Consider the following 20161-nt stretch of genomic DNA (forward strand, 5'->3'; position numbering starts at 1 on the left):
AAAAAAAATAAATGCAAGGTTATCACAGAAGGGTTATAAAATTCTGACAGTCTCAAATGTTTAAAACAACCAAAGGAAATATTCTGATAATTTACACACACTCTGGCAGTGAGGTGTACAGGTCTAACAGGAGTTTTTAGGCCAATTATGGGCCAGGGATGCATATAGATGCAATTATTTTATAAGTTAACAGTCTCAAAGCAGGATATATTTTTGCAGCCTTTATCTGTTGATGGTCACATGCTTTAAACAAAGCCACAGTTATGTTATTGAAATATCAGCTACCAAAGACATATATTAAGTTTATACACAGAGGTTATTTTTTCCAACTTATCTTAAAATAGTAGTTAAAAATTAAGCCCTTCCTTGGCAAAAATTTTGAGCAGATGAGTAATCCCACTGAGGTCTGCAGGACTTGATTTGTCAGCATACACACAGTTACATCTGCAGAAAGGCACCTCTCAAAACTGCTTTGACTCAAAGCATTTTAGAAAAAAGTGGCTTAAAAATACTTTAATATTCAAGACATCACACTAAGAAGGTAAAGACCACCTTAAATGTTTATAGAGAATAGTGACTCTGAATGAGCTCCATTAAAACATTCTGCAATACGGTCTTATTCCTTGGAAGCAACAAAGCCCTGAGCTCTGCTTCATTGAGGCCAAATCACTATGGATTTTTGCATTTTACTCCCCCTCCAAAATAAAATTTTAGGCTTGTTCTGTGTGTCCAGTTTTATTAAAGTTTTAGAAATTCAAATATTTTTCAAATTCCAGCAATACAGCCAAGATGAAGTCCTAAAAGCCTTTGATATATTGAAAGAACTATAGACCAAAATTCCTCTAATGCATTCCAACATTCACTTACATCTGCACAGATCCATTAAATATTCAGCCACAAGCTTATCACTCAAGTTCATCAGGACTGAAGATAAAACTCAGCTTCAATATTTGACAGCCTGATGCTAAAAGATTATCTACCGAGAAATAATCCAATCACTGTTCTTTGATATTGGGATCTTTGGCAGGAGGCAAGGAAGAGGAATACCAAATTGATCTTGATTATTTTATGGGGCTTCCTCTCATAAGGGGAATTCAGTGTAGAGATGATCTTCTACTTCTGCTCGGTATTGTGTTTATGACTAAGTTTTCAAATATTCCAGTCTCAGAGGAGAGTCTTTAGAGACCAGGGTGCACGCTTAACACCGAAATGAAACGGCTTCTCCTGCTCTTAGAGAGGTGTGACTGAGATTTCGGAGATCTTGAGGCTCCCTATTGAAAGGAGATGGCGCTCCCCGGGGACCCGCAAGAGCGTCAGGTCTGACGGACAGGAAGAGACTCAGAGAGCAGCCGAACAGCCCAGGGGTAAAGAGGAACCTCCCGAGCCCTCACCCTCCACCTACCTTAAGGACATCTCCCCGCTTGAAGCTCAGCTCGTCATCCGCCGTGGCTTTGAAGTCGTACTTGGCGATGGCTTCCATGCTGGGGCTGCCGCGCCCGGCGGTGCGGGCGGTGGGCAGGAAGCGCTCCCCGAAGCCTCCGCTGCTCCCGCGGCGGCTCCCGGCTCCGTGCGAGGCGCCGGCCCCGTCTCTCACATACAGGGAGGCCGGGGGACGATCCGCCCTAGGGGAGGGGGAGGAGGAGGAAGAGACGGGCCATTAGGGGAAGTGGCACGGATCGATGGCCGGGGCCGCGCCCAGCGCCGCTCCCTCCGCCCGGCGCGGCCGCCGCCGCTTCCTCCCGCGGCCGCTCGCCCGGGCCGGGCCCGCCCCGAGTGACGCGTCCCGCGGCCAGTGACCAACCCGCCGGCCCCGGGGGCGGGCCCGGCCCCGACCCGCCGGGAGACACCGCCGGCCCGCGCCCCGGGGCTCAGGGAGCTCCGCTGCCCGCGGGGGAGCCGCGCCGGGCGGGCCCGCCCCGCTCCCGCCTCTCACGGGAATCCTCCCGCTCCTCGCATCGGTGAGCACGGCGATGTAACGGGGCACGGCCCGCGGGGGACGTGGGCGGCGATGGGCCAGGGGATGCGCTGCGCTCCCACCACATGTGGAGACGCAGCCTGCGCCCATGGCTTGGGATCCATGGATTTCTTCCATTCATACGGCTCGGGCAGATTTAACTACAGCGGGTTAGACAAAGCAGAGAGTGCTGCCGGGTTCTTGGGATTGAAATGCCTATCAAAAAGTGTCCTCAAATAACATTACACAGAGACAAAAGTTTGGGCTCACTCGAACATTAAAGCAACCACCCTGAAATTCCAGGGTTTTGAGCAGCAGAACACGTTAAAACATATTCATAAGCACAGTGTGAGGGACAGAAGGTTTGTGTATCTCTTATGGGCCCAGAGAAGAAATTACATCAAACCGGGCAAAGCATATATACACACTGAAACCACTGAAAAGGCTTAAATCTTGATCTCAGGTTATAATAGGAAGGATTTAATCTAACTCCAGCTACTCTTGATAGCAGAGAGGGTAAACAAAAAAAAAATACAGTATACAAGTTAAAAACCATGAATATCCTCCTGAAGAACAAGCAGAGAGCTGGTACTTGTCAATGACAATTCAAGACAGGAGAGATCTGACAAACACTGGTGAACCCACGCACCTGCTAATTCGGGCTCTGTGGTTGCAGCCCAGAAAGAGCCCTGCTGCATGCAAAGGCAGCAGATGGCAACAGTAATTTCTCATTTCAGAGAAAAACATGCCTTACATAAATGCAGCTCAGCAATTAATACACTTATATTCCACGAGTCCCATGTTTGCCCAACCTTGAGCTCCCTGTAAAGAATAAACGAAGCTCAAGGCAAACACCAGAACTGAGATTCTATCACAGGAATCTGGCAGAATGAGAAGAGGTAGGTACAGGATTTACCTTGATCAAAAAAAAAGACCAGCTTAGCATGAGTCCCCACGTGGACAGAGCTCTGGGATTTCTCTGGTCCTCCCACACAGCGATACCGAAACATCAGCAAGACTGACAAGGCTGTCAGGAGCCAGGAAGATCCCCAAGCTGCCTGTGCTACCCTGACTGGTGGAAATAAATACACTGTACCCAAGCTTCCACCAGCACACATATTTAAAGTCATCCAGTGTATCACCCGAACTGCATTGGTAATTCTAAAAGACTTAATTAATTTTAAAGGTGATGAAGAAGCACCTTTCTGATGTGAGTCTTCCACACCACACCAGCACACTCCCTCAAACAGCAACAATAACTTTCCTTCACCAGAAGTATTTTCCCTTTGCCGCCTCTATTGTGTTGTGTTCACCATCTCATCTTTCCAACCTGCCCTCTTGGGGTTTTTTAACTGATGGTATTGATAATTTTCTGCCATTATTGCAACATTAAGGAGCAACACGATTGACCATGTACGAAGTAATGGAAAATGCAAATGTTTGCTCAGTGCTTGCAAATATACCTGTTATGGTGAACAGCATCTATTTCTGTTCCTCCTTAAGTGACAAATACCAGTGGCAGCAACCTGTGGGTGTTTCTAACAGCACTGCACCACGTGTGAAGATGTGTGTGATTATATGGGCACACAAACACCTTTCAGCTTGAAAACCTGGGGTTCCAAACCTAAGAATGTAACAGCAAGTTGCACAAATCAAAAGGCTCAGGCACATCTAAAGAAAGAAACTTCAGCTGGTAACTGTTCCTTTCTTTGGGGTACCCAAGTATTGCTACCCAGTACAGCACTACCAGTGAAGAATTATTTTTAACTGAAGGGGTTAACACACAACTGTCTAAGAGAAACTGATGCAGCATTTCCAAGAACTACACTGGCATTTCCCTGAGCTGAGCAGCAGCACAATATCGGGAAATTTTCCAGCACAGTTCAAGATGAAAGAGATTCATCATGCAATTTTCTTTACACATGCATTGGGATTACTACCACCATCATACATACTGTCAGCATATAAAGCAGTGATGTTTTCAGGTAACAATGTTAACAGCAGCTGCAGCCTAGAACAAAACTAACCATCCTGACTTTAGGCAAAAGTGTAGCTGAAGTTTAGGCAACAAACTTACATGTAAAACAGGGAAAAGCTTTGGAAATATTAAACCAAGACACAGCAAATGTCAGGAAAGGTAAACTCAGAACGTAATTCCCTTAAAGTCACTTAGAAAGCATTTGCTGTTCATAACCTTATGAAATAAGTTCTCACACACAGTCAGGCACGTAATTATTAAAATATGAACAAATCAACTGCACGAGGGGGAAAATGAGCTTACTGGGGTAGGTCTGTGCCCACTGAGAGCACAGCTGTACATGCCTCATGCAGAGAGCAGGGCAGCAGGACACGTTACTGTAGTGAGCCCCAGCAGACTACAAATGGAATAAGACTGGTATGAATGAACAACAGGCAATATATGAATACAATGATTACATGTTACAAAAATTACCAGGTGATCTTGCTAGAGGAATGACTAAGATTTCTCAGAATATCAATATCTCTCACCTTACTGTGGCTTAGAGAAAGATACTTCCTTTGCTCTTAAAAAAAAAAAGTGGGGGGGAAAGGATGAAAAGGCAGCAGATGCAGCCAACAGTAAATGCTCAGCAGCAGTAGTGCTGCAGCTCAGGATGGAATATAAGTAATTATAAATACAAAACTCCCTGTTGTGGCCAACAGGAAACAATTCTCACTTGCTTTTTAACAGATATTTCAAAAGCCACACAGGCAAAGGTGGGCTTTTTACACTGCTCTTACAAACAGCATGGTTTTTAAACAAGAGAGAGCTTTCTCATTGTTCTCTTTCCACTGTTTTACTGCTCTTCTGGAAAGTGATACAGGCAGGAATAGAACAGATAGTTTAGAAAAGCCAAAGCGAGGGAATAAAGAAGATACAATTAGTGGGAGATTTTGGAAAGAATCAGATCCTAAGCTTCATCAGCTGTTCTAGGACAAAACATTATTAAGGGTGGTGGAGAGAAAAATGTGTGGATACATCATCTGGAAGACATGCAGAAATGGAAGTGTCAGGCTGTAGACAAAAGAATAGAAAGCAAAAATTACACGGGCAGAACACTTATTCAAATTAGCCAAATAAGGAAGTATAACATGATAAAGGAATGAGGTAAAATCTAAATTCAATTATCAACGTATAAACCCCAGAACACTCAGGATCACAAAAGATACTCAGAATCCAGCAGCTTAAGGCCATTCAAATTCCTTAAGGACCGCATGACAACTCCAGATATCACTTACAAAACTAAGCTACAGCACAAAGCACAGATAATACTTATCAGATCAAAACATTTTATCAGGTAACAAAAAACTTCACCTCTGCCAAAACTTATTTGCTAGCACATTTTTTTTCTTATTTTAAACTGCATAAAGTAGCTTTAAATGTCATGAGCTTGGCTGGCATTATGAAATACTCAAAACACTGCATGACTTAATCAACATAACAGATGATAATAACTGAAAGGTCTTTTTTTGGTACGAATTCTCAATATCCAAAGTTTACATAGAAATGGATTACAAACAACACTGTGTTTGAAGATTAACCATCTGTGATCCTTCAGATTTTGTCCCTTGACCTCAGGCATTTACTAAGTTTTAAAACAAGGAATTAACTTCCCTAAGCACTGCATCTATGAATTGCCCTTGCAATTATTAGCTGTGCTACAGAACAGTTTTCTCTTTAGGTTATAAAAGAGATGTCTGAGTCAGATGTTGTGGGAGTTAACAAGACTGCATCACTGTCTTCAGAGATCATTTGAAACTATATTGGCAAGTCGAACCTTACCCCCACAGAACCAACACCGAACGTCAGGCAGGAAGCTCAGAAAAGAAGGAAGAGGCTACGAGAAACACGTCCTTCTCCATCCCAGAAACTCGCGTCTGAAGCACGACCCGAAAGGCGTTTAGAGACACAAAGGTAGGGGTGTTATCCTGCCTACATGGTGCTCAGCCTTTTAGCCCCTGGGAGCGGCGCAAAGTTAGGGAGCGCTCTGTAGGGCATAGTAAAGATAAGCCCCAAGAACCACGAGCAGAGCACACCCCACAGAAGAGGAAAAAGCCCCAAAATGAGCCCCGGCCCGGCGGTCCCCAGCACGGAGCGGTACATGAGCTGGGGCTCCCGCCGAGCACACAACACAGCCCAGACCTTATTCCATCCCCGGGGGTAGCAGAGGCCCAGGGTCGCGGGGCCGGCGCTGAGGCGGCTCCCAGCGCGGAGCACAGGCCGCGGCACCGGGGGCTCGGCGTGCGCGCCCCCCCCGCCGCCCCTCCCCACCCAAGCCCGGCGGGCGCCGAGGGCCGCGTGCCCGGCCCGCCGCACTCACCGCGCAGCGCTGGGCGTTCCCGCCGCCTGCCCGGCCCCGCGCGGCCCGGCCCGGCCGCCGCTCCAGCGCCGCCTCAGCCGCCGCTCCTGCCCGGCCCGGCCCCCCCGCCCGCCGCGCCGCCGGCCCCGCCGCAGCTCTCGCGAGAGCCGCCCTGTCAGCGCCCTCCGCGCCCCCGGCGCCTGCGCGCCCCCGCCCCGCCTGCGGGCACGCCCCGCGCGTGCGCGTCCAGGGCTGCCCCGCCCCAGCCGCGGGAGGCACCGGGAGTGACCGGGAATTACGGGAGTGCTGGAGGAGCCGGCGCCGAGGGGAGAGGAGCTATAGCAGACCTGAGCAGCGCGGGCCGTGCAATAGACCCGAAAAGAGGTGGCAGCCAGGCGGGGGCCGGGCTCTCCTCCGGGGCAACCGGCGGCAGGACGGAAGGACACAGGCTTAAGCTGCGCCTGGGGAGGGTTAGGTTGGACACGAGGAGGAATCTCTTCACAGAAGGAGTGGTTAGACAGTGGAAGGGGCCGCCCAGGATGGTGGTGGAATCCTCGTCCCTGGAGATGCTTAAGGGCAGACTGGACGTGGCACTCGGTGCCATGGTCTGTATGACAAGGTGTTGTTGGGTCACAGGTTGGACTCGATGGTCTCGGAGGTCTTTAACAACCTGATTCTGTGATTCTGCTGTCGAGGCTCTGTTAACACCCCGGGGAGAAGGCCACGAGCACAGGTTTCCAGAGGTGAAACCACCCCAGCTTTGTGCAAAATATTTGCCCAGTTTATCAGTGTCTCCACTTTTCTGCCAGACAGGGAACGTACCACACCACGGAGCCAGCAAGGACAAAGCAGTTGAGAAGCTCCTGTAACTCCCAGGGAAAACTCCCATTCCAGCAATACAGCCGAGCTTGTCCAGCTGGCACTGAAGGGTGTGGAGCTGCTCCCCAAGCTCAGAGCAAACAACACACCCCGTAGAGCCATTATTTGACACCTGCCACCCCTCACGAGCAGTGATTACGGTGCCCGTGCTGCAGGAATAAACACTGTGATCACACACTGCAATTACAAGGTGCACAGAGGGCAAAATTCACATTGCACAGGTGACTAATGCCAGGGTTTGCCTGGGTGACCCTCCTGACATTCTTTTGGCTTGAAAACACTCTAATTACAACATACAGTAAAGCAGTGTCTCAGGTAAACATCAGGCCTCGATCCCTAGATAAAGCCACTGAATAAAAAAAGCTTTCCTGTGGCTCTAGAGACCAAAGGTAGTTACATCCAGACCAAGACTAAAGTAAGATCAGAAAATATACCACAACCTCATGCAATTTGGCTTACAAACCATGTTCTACAAACATTCCCCGCTAACATTCCCATTCTAAATGCTTAAGCAGCTTAAGGAAGATTCCTGGGATTAAATGTATGGTTTAAACCCTTAGCAAGACCATTTTCTCATCCTCATAGCACTGTACTTACAGGGATTTAACTTATTCCCAGATTTGGTTATTGGGGGAAGTGTGAATTCTCCCAATACTTCATTGAAAAATTGGAAAGGGTGGAGAAAAGGAGCTTTAGGAGTTGAGGATGTTACAAATGTTTCAGACATTCTTTCTGAGAATACAGAAAGGTGACAAAAAGACTGGTGAAATCCGAGCTAGATTCCAAGATCCCTCAAGTCCCCGGTACTTGTTCCTAGAACAGCCCTACAGAATCTCTGGTTTCATGTATGACCTCAAAATGGGGATTCAGAAGTTCTCAGTAAGCCTTCTGAGACGTTATTTAACTTACAGAAAAGTTAGAGGAGCTACTTTTAGCTGGAGTTGCAAAGCCAGCTATGGCCAACAGCTGCCAGTTGAATGACAGCTACTTTATGGGGCTGCAGCTGCCTGACTCTAAAAGGGCAGTCCTAGAAAATCAAACAAGCAACAAATTTCAGAGATAGCAGAGATCAGATTATTGCAGAAAGATACTCCTGACTGAGGAGCTGCTGAGATCTACTTGCTTGCAAACCATGTAGGTCGTTCTCCCAGCTTGCAAACAATGCTTTAGAAAAACCCACAACTTACTGTGCAGCTTTACCTACAGCAAAAGCCAAAATCCTGACATAGCTGTGAGCAAGGGTGAAAAAGGCAACAGAGACATTGTTTTGCTAAAGGATCAATTTCAAATGGGTTTTTTTTGTAGTCTAAGAATAGCTTGAATTTTCTATGACAGCTCGTGGTGATAAAATATAATCCAAGATTAGCTCTGAGTATTTTAAGAAAGTAAGACATATCTCGGTGTCTGACATTTCTTTTGCATACCTTTTTAAACTTCTCAGAGCACTCTGGGGAAACAAATGTATGGGTTTTGCTATCAAACAGATCAGAGGAATATTTGTTAAAATGTGGTGAGCAGCCACTCAAGGTTTAAAAGTGCTGCTTGGAATATTCATGTTAATACCATGTTCCTAAGCCCCTTCTCAGAGATGAGGATCTGTGATCACCACAAACTACAATACACTACTGACAATTTAAGGAACTTTGTGTTGCAATGGTTTTTTTTAACAGCATCTGGCACAATAATTGTAATAAAATACATGGCTAATGTGCACCTTTCTTCCTCTGACGCATTTCCTGCTCTCAAAGAACTGTAGTGACTTTTTTTAAAAGCAAGCCCCTGCCTGGCTCAGCACCTCTGAAGATGCTCAAACTTTCACGTTGTGATTCTGCATCGTACTGCTTCAGTTCAGATACCACAACACCGTGTGTGTTGTGTGTAAGTTGTATCTAAACAGCCTGGACGTGAACCAGGACACAAAGCTTCCTCCCACGGAAAACAATTCAGACAATCAGCCACGGGCAATGTAGGAGAGATGCAGACAGGCCCTGATCGATTTTCCCCCAAGCTGAAGATTTACTGCCACCAGGCTGTTCTGGCAGCTGTGCAGGGACTGCCTGGCTCCACACCTCTGTGTGGATGTGGGGAACACAGTGGGTGCGGCAAATGGGGGAATGCCAGGAATGCAGGCACAGCGAGGAGGGGATGGGGCTGTTGATATTTGTTGCATGAGCATTATCTTCTTGCCTTTTTCTTCTCATATCAACCCATGTTGGCCTCAGTGTAATAACCAAATCATGGACATTATCCATATAATCCAAAAGTATTCCTTTTACTAGGTATTTGGGTCTGTCTTGGAGTGGAAGTTGCTTCACCAAACATGCCTGATGCAACCAAAGAGCAACAAATATGACCTGCTCTAGGAAGATGCTAAATACCTTGAAAAAAACCTAACACTGATGTTCTCAAGTCAGGCCACATGGAACAGGTGCCACTTACAGAATGGGCAACAAATTCACTTCCTTTGTCACTGTGTATTAAAATGGGCACCAAGCAAGCTTTTCAGGGAGTCTACAAGACTTCACTGGTATTACTGGAGTTTCTCTAAAACCTCAATTCAAGATCTAGGTTTCTGATCTATAGGATTTCCCCACATGTCCATATTTGGAACATTGTGTGACAGGACTAATTAGGGAATCAGACAGCAAAGCTAAGGAAAAAAAAACTTGTCCAAATGTGTTTTCTGTGTCTGTTCTTGAGAGAGCAGGATTGTGAAGGGATTGGGTAACTACTTTGCTCTATATTGGCTATTTATTTCATTTTGTTTTGCAGCTTTGTGTTAGCACTAAAGGCAACAATATCAAAGGGACAGATGTATAATAACAGATAACAGATTTATACACATAAAACATACAAATATCCATATTCTTCAAACAGGGAAACAGAGGCATAGAGGGCTTGCCCAAAGCCATACAATAACTAATCACACAGCATTGGAAGAGAATGAATAGTTTTTAACTTCTGAGCCTTGCTGTAACCAAGAGCCAGCTGAAACCCTCCCAGTGCTCTGCCCTGACTTCTCACACACACTGAACTGTTATCACAACTGTCTCTGTGAATCTGCCCGAGTGCAGTAAATAAGTGTTGGGTGCTTGTGACCCAGACAGAACAGCTGATCTGCCAAAGCAGCCTCACAGTTTTACTCCTTACAGATCTCAGGAGCACTTGTGAAGCAGCTTAATCACCATGTGACAAACAGGGGCTGTTCTGGCTTTTGTAGACCAGGAGACAAGAAACTTAACTTAGCCTGAAAACTAGCAGAACAAAGGTCCAAACCAAACCCACCCATGAGTCTTACACTAAAGCTCAGTAATAAAAGCAGATTCCCTTCCATGCCACATGTGTTTCTATGGACACAAAGAAAGGACAAGATTATTACAAAAATGACTATGTAGGAAAAGCTGCTCTACCTGGGACCTGCAACAGCCATTAAGAAATGAAACAATAAAATCACTTGGCTGGGGTCATCCAGAGCTGCTTAAGCTCTGAAAGAAATCTGTAAAGGAGAAGCAGATCCAACTACAGTGTGTCATCTGCCCTTTCTTTAGTACAAAAGGGCTTCTGCTTTCTTCCTACTCCCAGTTCAGTACTCCATCATTTTCAGGACAGCTTGGAATTGTCAGTTCAATAACCTTTCAGTTTGGAGCAAAACAAAGCAGATGCTGTTTATTACTAAAAGGCAGAATCTCTCTCTTTTGAGGAATATCTCTTCTCACTTATTTTTTATAATTAGACATTGAATTATGTGCAGCCCATTTATTAAGCAATACACAGGAGCTAGGAAGTAATATAATTCAGCTGAAATGAAATACTACCTTCATTCAGCTTTGGTAAAAGTGTTGGTCAGCTCAACTACTGCTTTTAATTTTCAAGATTCAGCTTTTGTATCAACCTTCCCCTTTTAATTCCTCTTATCATTACACACATTAGAAATATGGTAATTTCTTAGCATCTGTCAAAAACGTGCAAAGGGGTGGGGGAATCAGACAAACAGCACCTGCCTGTTTTAAACAATACAGGATTTTCTGGCTGATTTAATTATATTACTTTGCACTACTATTCAGAAATGCTACTCCTCAAATATTAAAATGCAACTTCAACGTGTTGTCGGAGAGCTTAACAAAAAAAAAAAAAAGAGAAAGAAAGAAAGAGGCAAAGAAAGATTTTGGTTTTTTTGCATACAATACCTGATTTAAAGTGGTCCTACTGAGACGTTCATGTCTGCTCTACCCGCAGCAGCCAGGCTGACGAGGGCTGACTGAAAGGCACATGCAGGGAGGTCAAATAGTTCCCCCCGATCCGTCGGGCAGCACCAGCCGCTCCGAGGCGGAAGCTCACTGCAAAGCCAGCCCGTCCCTGCCCATATGTTGTGGCCCCAGGAGGAGCCGGCGGATCCCTGCGCTGAGACACGGGGAGCACGAAATGAAGGAAGCCCTCTCAGACCGTCCCCACGGGCCCGCGGTACCTGCTTCGTGTCTGTAAGCTCACCTGCTACCGAAGGGATACAGGAGGCCTTCACACACGGTGAAACAGTTCCAAGAAATGTAAGGATGTGAGAGGAGAAAAGCACTCGAGGAATAGTTTTAATAGCTGTTTTGAAGTAAGGATGGGAAGCAATTCTTATCTGCAGGCAAAATTGATTGAGCTGCACTTTCCATACCAGAATATTATATTACTGTAAGCACCCAAAACTAATATGACCTTGTTTACTTGTAGACCATTCATTCACAATTCTGTAACATTAAAAGATAGAGAGGATGATGACTTAACATAAGACAGAGTTTTATAAAACAGGTCTTTACAGCACAGTTCTCAGATCCATAAAATCCTACCAGTTTAGTGCCTCTTGAGTACTTCACATCACCTGCCTTTCTGAGTTTCCCCTTTGTCATCCAGTATTAGAACACATGGGAAAAATGCTCTCTGGATACCTGTCATATTTCTGAATCTGTAGCAACACTGTCCAATCCAAGAGTGTTTCTGCTCCTCCAACCAGCCCTGTAATAATGCATTTTGAAAACATTTTTTCACTTAATCCCAAGATGCAAGCACAAAGTCCCTAAAGCACTGAGGTGAGCAGTTAGATCAGATTTACCAAGGAGGAAATAAAGGCACAAACAGGTTAAAGCTCCAGCTGCTCAGCCCCTGTAACTGCACATTTCATTGACAGAAATTCTATAGACAGTGCACCTGTGAGTGAAAACAGGGTTTATTAGGGGCTTGTTTAAGACCCACAGGGAATCAGTGTCAGAGCCAAGATTATCCAGACTCCAGAGCTCTGTTCCAAATGTATCTTTACTCTAACCTTTCAAACCTTCTAGTAATTCAGTAGATTTTACTGGGGTGGAACAATCCAAAGAGGAACTACGGAAATGCTTGTGCAACACTAAGCACAACTCATGATTTTATGTTATTACAATTCCAGTTGCACGTTTATCTCCTTCCCCTTCCTTGTACTGTCTCTAAACTACACCATAAATTCCCCAAACCTACCATTTTATTTTCTTCTAAGACAACAAAACCCCTTTCAGTGTCACTCAAGTTTTGTGTGGGTTTTTTTTTTTTTTAACTGATTCTAGGGAATTGTTCTGGGTAACAAGCTCAGGAAAACCAGGAATTCCATGGTCTTCATTTTCCTCACCAGAATTTAGATTGCTTTTAAAAGAGCTAAAATCACACCTGTAGAATCCTGCACTGTGTGTAACCAGACACGGTTAAAGTAAACTGTCCCAAAGCAGTGCAGAGTTCACTCCTAAAATGCTACATTCTTGTTCTAAACTGCATCTGCAGAGAAAGCAGCACAGAGCTTAAGCTCTTTGTACAACTGATTGCCATAAAATTGGAGACAACTGCACCAGCCTTTAGCATCTGTAGTTTAGCCTGCTAATGAATATGAGCTTTTTTAACAAGGTATCTCACATGGGAAGTGTCACATCACAACCTGGGATAATAAATACAAGCTCCACAATGAATTGAAGGAACACGGAAGGAGGTAAAACTAAAGGACACTCGTCTTTTAAGTTTACCCAGTCAAAGAAGAGAACCCCAAACCTCTGCGTGCAGAGGCACAGCAGTGGGACATCTCTGCCTCACGCCTCCGGCTTCCTTTCCAGATCCTGCAGAGGCTTAGATTTCATGACAGATTATCGGCTCGGTAGGTCTGTGTGCTCGCTCCTGCCAATGTTTCCTGTGCCCCTGGCACCCGGCGCGTTCCTGCACCTCACGGCTCACCCCAGACTGCCAGTCTGCTAGTTCTCCACGGCAAAAGTGGCTTTTCAGAGGGAGATCTGCAGGTGTCACCCTCCTCTTGCGGGTGTCACTTCCTCCTGTGGCAGCGCAGCGCCTGCAAAGGGATCCCCCCCCTGTTCCCTCGCCCCCTTCCCTGGGGCACCCACCGCGGCCCGCCATCGCCAAGGGGACGGAGCCTCGGGGAACGCGCCGCTCTGGGGCTCTCTCCCCATGCCCTCTCGCGTCCCCAGCCCAAAGTCACTTCGCTGCCCCCGAGCACCGTCCCCCGACCCCGCACGGCCGCCTCAGGGTGCCCCTTGCCAGGGTCACCGCCTCGCCCGCCACCCCCTCAGCGCTGCCGCCCGTCCCGCCCGCGCTCCCCTCACGGCTTGCCCCGACCTGCCGCCAGGGCGGGTGCTCGGCTTCGCGCGCCACCCGCTCCCAGCCAATCCCGGCGCTGCGTGCGGGCGGCCGCGCGGGCTCCCACCAACCAGGCACAGGCTTCTTGCGGCGGCCCCGAAGCGCCCCCGCGGGTCCCCCGGGCCGGGGCGTCCCGCCTGCCAGTGACCGTGATGGCGGCCCCGGCGGCGCGGCGGGCGAGCGGCCCCGCCGGCAGCGCCCGGCGCGGCGGGTGAGTACGGGCCGGGCGGCGGGGCAGGGCCGGGCTCCGGCCCGCCGGGGAGCGCGGCCGGGGAGCCCTCATCTCGGCTACCGTGGCGGGAGGAGGCCCGAGGCGGAGCCGGCGGCGGTCCCGCAGCCCCGCGGCCCCGTTCCCCGGCACTGCGCTGGAGCGTTACCAAACAGCTTAGGAAGGAGAGAAAATTAAAAAAAAAAAAAAAAAGACAAAAAAAAAAAAGGGCGCTGCAAACACGTGTTGGCGGCTCGGATCAACGGCGGGGCTTCTCTCGCAGCTGCGGGACAGGCTCCGGCTCGTAGCGGGCTCGGAGCATCCCCCGGGGGCAGCGGGCAGCCGGGCCGGGGGGTCCCGGGGGTGCCCGAGAGCTGTGGGAGCGCTCGGAGCAGCTGCGCTTTCACCCACCGCGTCAAGACTTACTGTCTGGTCCCAAATTCTGGCTAATCCACCAGGGTTTGTCCAGACCCCGCTGACAGCCGGGAGAGCAGCCCCCGCTCAGCCGGTTGTTTCACCCCTGCACTTATCTCCTGGCAGCGTTTTGATGACCAGAAGTTCGCGACACGCTTGGGTTTTGTCCCCAGACGTCCACCTGTTCTGCTTCCAAAAGATCCATATAGTTCTTGGGCTCTGCTCGTCTGTCGTTCGGGAGCTTTCTCCTATCAGGGTAACACGGGCCATTATTGATAAGGAAAAGCCTAACGAATCCCAGTTAAAAATACATAAAGCATGAGAAGTTTGCCTTAGATGATATGATCTACCCAGAAGATTGGTAGAGAGGAAGGAAAAATCCATGGGCAGGAGCAGACAGTGTTTTAGTTACCCATTTAAATCTCACTGAATTTTCACAGGAAATTTTGTGGGACAGAAGAGTTTCTTTAAGTTTGTCTTATCAGTCTAAAAAGTTACCAAGATAGCAGCAGAGAGCATAAGCTCACATCCATCTTCCTGAGGCAGCTACCAAGTAATAGATATTTTCACACTTTCTGAGAAAAGGAGGCTACTAAGGCATGCTTGTCCAAAATCATATTATTTCCCCCAACAATTGTAGAATAAACAGAATAGAACAGACAGCTCATACACAATGAGGTACAATAGCATAGTAGTACACAAGCTCTGTGAAACACTTTAGGTTACTTAGAAATGTGGGTTTCTGTATAAACAAACTGTTACTCAACAGCTGCTGTACTGCATAAAACTACAGGGCTTGCTGAGATATAGCAAAATGTGAATAACCTAGCAAGCAAACTAAATTTACTTTCCAAGAAGCCTACTTACTGTAGGCATACATAAAAATAGCTACACGATGCTGATTTTATGCAAGATATATTTTGTTCTTTAGAGGAGTGGTTTATAGTTCTCTGCTATCTTTTACTCAAGCATACAAAAAAATTTACATAATATTCTTCTTAACCAGGCCTCTTAAATAAACACCTCGCCAACATTTTTTTACCTGATGAGAGGATTAAGATATTAGTGCTTTTAGCCTCAGTCACAAAACAAATCAATATTGCTGCTCAATTGGAACAAAAAAACAAACCTTCGTCCTCTAATCTTCACATTGTAGCTCTCTTTATGTCTCTGTGCCTCTGAGAGTCCTCTCTCAGTCCTACCCAAACTAGGTGCTGGGAGCCACCACAACACTCAAAGACCTGCCTGCCCCAGGCAGAAGCACAGCCCAAGTTAGGAAGAGGTGGGTTGGGAGGGTTTATATCTCCCTGGGGCTGGGTGGGAGCAGGGCCAGGGGCCACAGGGGATTGGCCAAAAGACAAATCCTTCTGTAGGATTGGGCCAAAGAGAGTGTCCTGGGCTCGGGCAGCATCTCCTGCACCCAGAGCTTTTGCTTGGGGTGGGAGGGGTTGACATCTGTGATAGTGCATGGGACAGTTTGTACACTAAATAGGGCACTTTGGATCTCTGGAATGCTCATGAGTGAATAGTGGAGACAGGTTCTTAAGGAGCTGCTGTTTCACAGTAGAGTGAGGCAGCTCACTGCCCTGTTTCTAGACACTGTTCATCCTACACGTGTTCATCATAAAACTTTCATGGGGCTTGTTGTGAGAGTAACAAAATACACAATCTGCTGAACTGCTCAGTGCCTTTTCTACAGAAGGGCTGTGCTGTGCTTTGAATGAGCTTGATCTTAATGGCCTTCAGGTGGTGGGCCTGCTCTGGGGAACTCCCAGAAAACACCTTCCCATGGCATGGTGTTTGTTAAACATCTCCAAATGGCAAATGCTGGTGTAAGAATGTTTTTGGGGTTTTTTTTCCTAGATTTGCTGTCAACTATGCATACAACACCCTTATTTATAAACTGGAATGGAGAGAAAAAGCTGCACTTTTATCTGTCAGTCAGTGTATATCAGCAAAAATTGGTTTGCTAGAAATTCCTATAAATACAGCAGAAGCTTTTTTTATTTTATTTTGGGCCACTGCCTTTTTGTGGTTTTCTAGGATTTCAGGATTATTCCTTTTTAAAGGGAGGTAGTTATACAATCCTGGTTACCATAATAACCAATGCCATGATGATGAATGACAGCTGTCACTTTTGCAGTGAATTCATCCATAGATTTGCTGTAAAATTTTCTAGCTGTCATTAAAGACATGGTGCTTCAATACAGATGATGACTCATCCTTCTGTGGGAGCTGGAGGGGCTCTTACACCTTTCAGAATTGTGCCTTTTGTTGAATTTTTCACTTCGATCCAGACTCTCCACATGCTCTGTCTTTCTGTGGCAGGCAGTACCTGAAGCAGAAAAAATAAAGTGATCCTTTAATTCCCAAACACTCTTTTCTTTTCTTAACCAAGTGAGGAAATATGAACACAGCAAATATTTTTCAGATTTACAGTACCTTAATTTGAAACAGTATCAGCCCCCATGGAAACAGTATGGTAGACTAAACTAGTTTGATCATTCTTTTGATCATATTTCTTTTGATCAATTGCTTCTCAACTCACCAGAACAAAATTAAAACAAAAATAAAAGTGTTCTTTCAATTGTGGAACATCTTGTTTGAACAATCCTAATCTTGCAAGTAAACTGAAGGTCTGACTCTTACAAGTGTTCCAAAGTCATTCCTTACTCCCTTCTCCCTCTTTGTTGCTCAGGTTTCATTTTAAGCCACAGCTGTCTTTTGAAACAGTCCAATGTGCAAGTCCTGAATGTGCTGAAGAAAAAAGGAAGGAGTCAGAGATATTTTTTTATTGGAAAGCTCTCGGCAAGTAAGGTTAAAACAAAGAATAATTTCACCTCCAAAAGGCACACTTGTAAGTTGAAGACAAACTTTTAAGTTCATTTCGAGTTTAATCCTGTTCCTGATTCAATGTAGAACAGATCTCTCTCTGAATCTTCTGAATTTAGGAAGGGAAGTGGAGCCTCTGTGAAATCAGCTCCTGATTCTTCCCAGCCAGGCTCAAATGAGATATTTGATTGCTGCTGAGTTGATAATACTTAGCACATATACAACACAAATTGAGAAGATCTCACTTTGCAGATATAATACATTTACTTCACAGTCTCCCCCTTAAGCAGATATGGATATCCCTGTCTGCAGTCTGGGGTTATCGAGGCAGAGAATGTTTAGCTGGCCCAAATTTTTTTTCGCAAGCACGTACTGAAGCCAAGAAGTGTGGCTGCCAGCTCCCTTGCTGTAATTATTCTGTGCTCTCAGTGGGTCTCAAAGCAATTGACAGTATCACTTGATGCACCTTTGGAAGCCCATTTGTCAGCAAATGTGCCTTTGTTGCAAATTATCAGGCAGACATCAGCCCCTCATGAGCAGGAGACCGTGTGGTTCTGCTGATATCAAAACAATCAGCCCAAATCGAAGCCGTTTTCTCCAAGGCAGCTGCTTTTTTTGGTTATTATCTGTTCCCCCGTGTTTCTATTCTTGGTGACAGATCAGGCTTCTGTTCTTGAGGAATTCACTTTTGGCAGCAAGAAATGTTCACACTCCCCATCATTTTTCATAGACTAATCTGTGTTGGGAACTTTCAGTAAATAACATGAAAGCATCAGTGATTGAACACTTTAGGGAAAACAGTATCATCAGGTTGATTTATTTTTCTCCCTGAAGACAGCAGCTTCTGAAACACATTTTATTTCTAAGTGTCTATAGATTCTATAATTATCTGATCTTTCTGTTTGCTAGTTGTTTTGTAAGTTCTGTAAGTAATATATCATGCTGTATAGTTTCTTATTACATTTCAACACATACCTCATACTGATGTTGTGAGGTTTGGCTGAGTTATTGTGGTTTGAAATCCTTGGATTTCAGAGGAGAATCTGAACCATAATATTTTTACCTATATAAATGCACTACCTGTGTAAGACAGTATTATTCAAAAGATGATTAGGTGAAGAAAAGGGGCAATGGACTCTTGTAAAGTTCTGCTTCTGCTATTCAGAGGGATGTTTCAAACACTTGTTGATACTCAGATCCAGCTACAAGAGTTATTCAGGGCACTTCCAAACAGAAATGTGTTTGTGGGGATGGGAATGTATTTTCTGATTTGAAAAGGTCTGGGTATCAGATACACATGGCAACCCAGGCAGTGAACTCATTAATTCTTATAAAATAGAGATACTCTGAAGTGGATTGCACACCTCTCCCCACAGGTGTGGGCTAGCATTGGCTGAGTTTGGCATACAGGACTTCCAGGCAATTGGCTTGCTGGTAGGGATATAGGCACTGGATTGTTTGGTGAACCCTGTGTTTGGTTTCACTCTTGCCCAATGATTTGGAAATATTTCTCAGGCTGAATGCAACATGATGACACCTGAACGCCACATCCAGCCATTTCCAGGTTTCACAAACTGCTCTAGGCACGAAAATCCCAAGGAGGATGCAGTGTGCTGGGAAAGTGGAAGGGGTAAACTGGCTGCACTGGGAGTCTGTGGTGTCTGATTAGAGCAACCACAGCTTCAGGCATCTCTGATTGTCTGAATACTTGACGCCCTCTAACATGTTCCAGCAAAGCAGCCCCACTTCATTTCTGTCCTGCAGAGTGTAACATGTCGACGTGACTAATTGCCTGGGCAGACAGAGGAGAGATAAGAACAGGGAGGGCAGAGGGAGGCAGATATTCCAGTGTGGAATAGTAGTGCACAAAACTCCCAGGATGGGTGCAGAGGGTGGTGAGTCCCTGCAGCAGGGCAGGGATGATGGAGAGACACGTCTGGAGGTGGGAATTACAGGAGTCCCTGAAACAGAGGAGTCTGGGAGGGGAGCACACAAGGACCTTGTAGGAGCTGGAGTGAGTGGATGCCCAACTCCATAGATCCACAGACTGCCTCCAGAATTTATTAACTGCTTCAGCCTCATTGTGTGAAACTGTTTTCTGAGTGTTTGCAAGACCTCTGTAATGAATGTGAGGCTTTTAGTTGGAATGACATAATTCTTGCAGACATTTTATTTTGATAAATTCTACATTTGAAACCAAGCACACAGATCACATTTTATATGGCTTCAGTGCCAGTCCAGGTGCAGAAATTGAGAGAGGTTGGTTTATCATTGTAGCCTGTCTTTGCTCTTGGCTTCAGTTATCCTGATACTAAGATATCCCAACCTACTGGGGTTAGCTGTGTTTGGAATTCTTGGTTTTAAATGAAAACCCGTTGTAAATTTGAACAATGAAAGATTCTCCTCGTTTTGTGTATCCAGACTGGCACCAGAATGACTTGCCTTCTTGCTTTCTCTGTGTGAAATGTCTGAAATCTAACCATTGCTGATACCTTAAATTGGGGATGTGAGAAAAACCAAGCTGCTTCTGGGCTTCAGGTCAGTTTGTTAAAATTTTGGAGAAGCCCTGAGCATGTATGGTGATGAAGCAGTGCTGCAGGCACCACTGATTATTTTCACAAGCTTTTGTTGTATTGTCCATTATAACAGCTTTTAGAATTTCTCTAAATAAGGAATATTCACTCTTTCCAACCAATCTTTCATCTTTTTTAACACCCTTGCTGTGTTTCCTGCTTCCTAGCACTGAAGGACTTCAGGGTGGCATTCCCAAGCATGCTGATGATGTGCCTTGAACTCTAAGGAATGGCCTGGTTTGCATTCAGGATCACATTTCAGTTTGCTGCCTGAACCAGAATGTCACTGAGGGCAGTGCAGAGATCCTGCCTCCTGCTCAGTGCCTCCCTGCAC

At 46.0% G+C, this 20161-nt stretch overlaps 2 protein-coding genes and 1 long non-coding RNA gene across 5 annotated transcripts in view; 1 reads left to right on the plus strand and 2 right to left on the minus strand.

Annotated features, from left to right (window-relative positions):
• The window catches only part of GRB2 (growth factor receptor bound protein 2), a 54362-nt gene extending 43008 nt beyond the window's left edge, over positions 1-11354 (minus strand). The window contains exons 1-2 of one of the 2 annotated variants that reach the window (XM_051797922.1): positions 11340-11354; positions 1403-1622 (exon numbers count right to left, since the gene is read on the minus strand). In XM_051797922.1, coding sequence (XP_051653882.1) covers positions 1403-1480 — 78 coding nt within the window. In that variant the 5' untranslated portion in view covers positions 1481-1622; positions 11340-11354. Of the gene's footprint in view, positions 1-1402; positions 1623-6294; positions 6446-11339 lie in introns of those variants that run through there. The other variant, XM_051797921.1, reaches the window with a different exon arrangement.
• A 2534-nt stretch (positions 11355-13888) lies between these two features.
• TMEM94 (transmembrane protein 94) overlaps positions 13889-20161 on the plus strand; it is a 50275-nt gene continuing 44002 nt past the window's right edge. Inside the window, exon 1 of one of the 2 annotated variants that reach the window (XM_051797906.1) lies at positions 13889-14011. The gene's annotated coding sequence lies outside the window, so the exon portion shown is untranslated. Of the gene's footprint in view, positions 14012-16943; positions 17280-20161 lie in introns of those variants that run through there. The other variant, XM_051797907.1, reaches the window with a different exon arrangement.
• Positions 14245-20161, minus strand: part of LOC127475795 (uncharacterized) — a 43886-nt gene continuing 37969 nt past the window's right edge. Inside the window, exon 3 of the long non-coding RNA XR_007906341.1 lies at positions 14245-16757. This is a non-coding gene — a long non-coding RNA (uncharacterized LOC127475795). The remainder of the gene's footprint in view (positions 16758-20161) is intronic.

The sequence above is a fragment of the Manacus candei genome, unplaced genomic scaffold (assembly GCF_025592945.1).
Source record: "Manacus candei isolate 608988 ecotype Guabito, Panama unplaced genomic scaffold, ASM2559294v1 h1tg000047l, whole genome shotgun sequence".
In the NCBI taxonomy this organism is placed as follows: Eukaryota; Metazoa; Chordata; class Aves; order Passeriformes; family Pipridae; genus Manacus; species Manacus candei.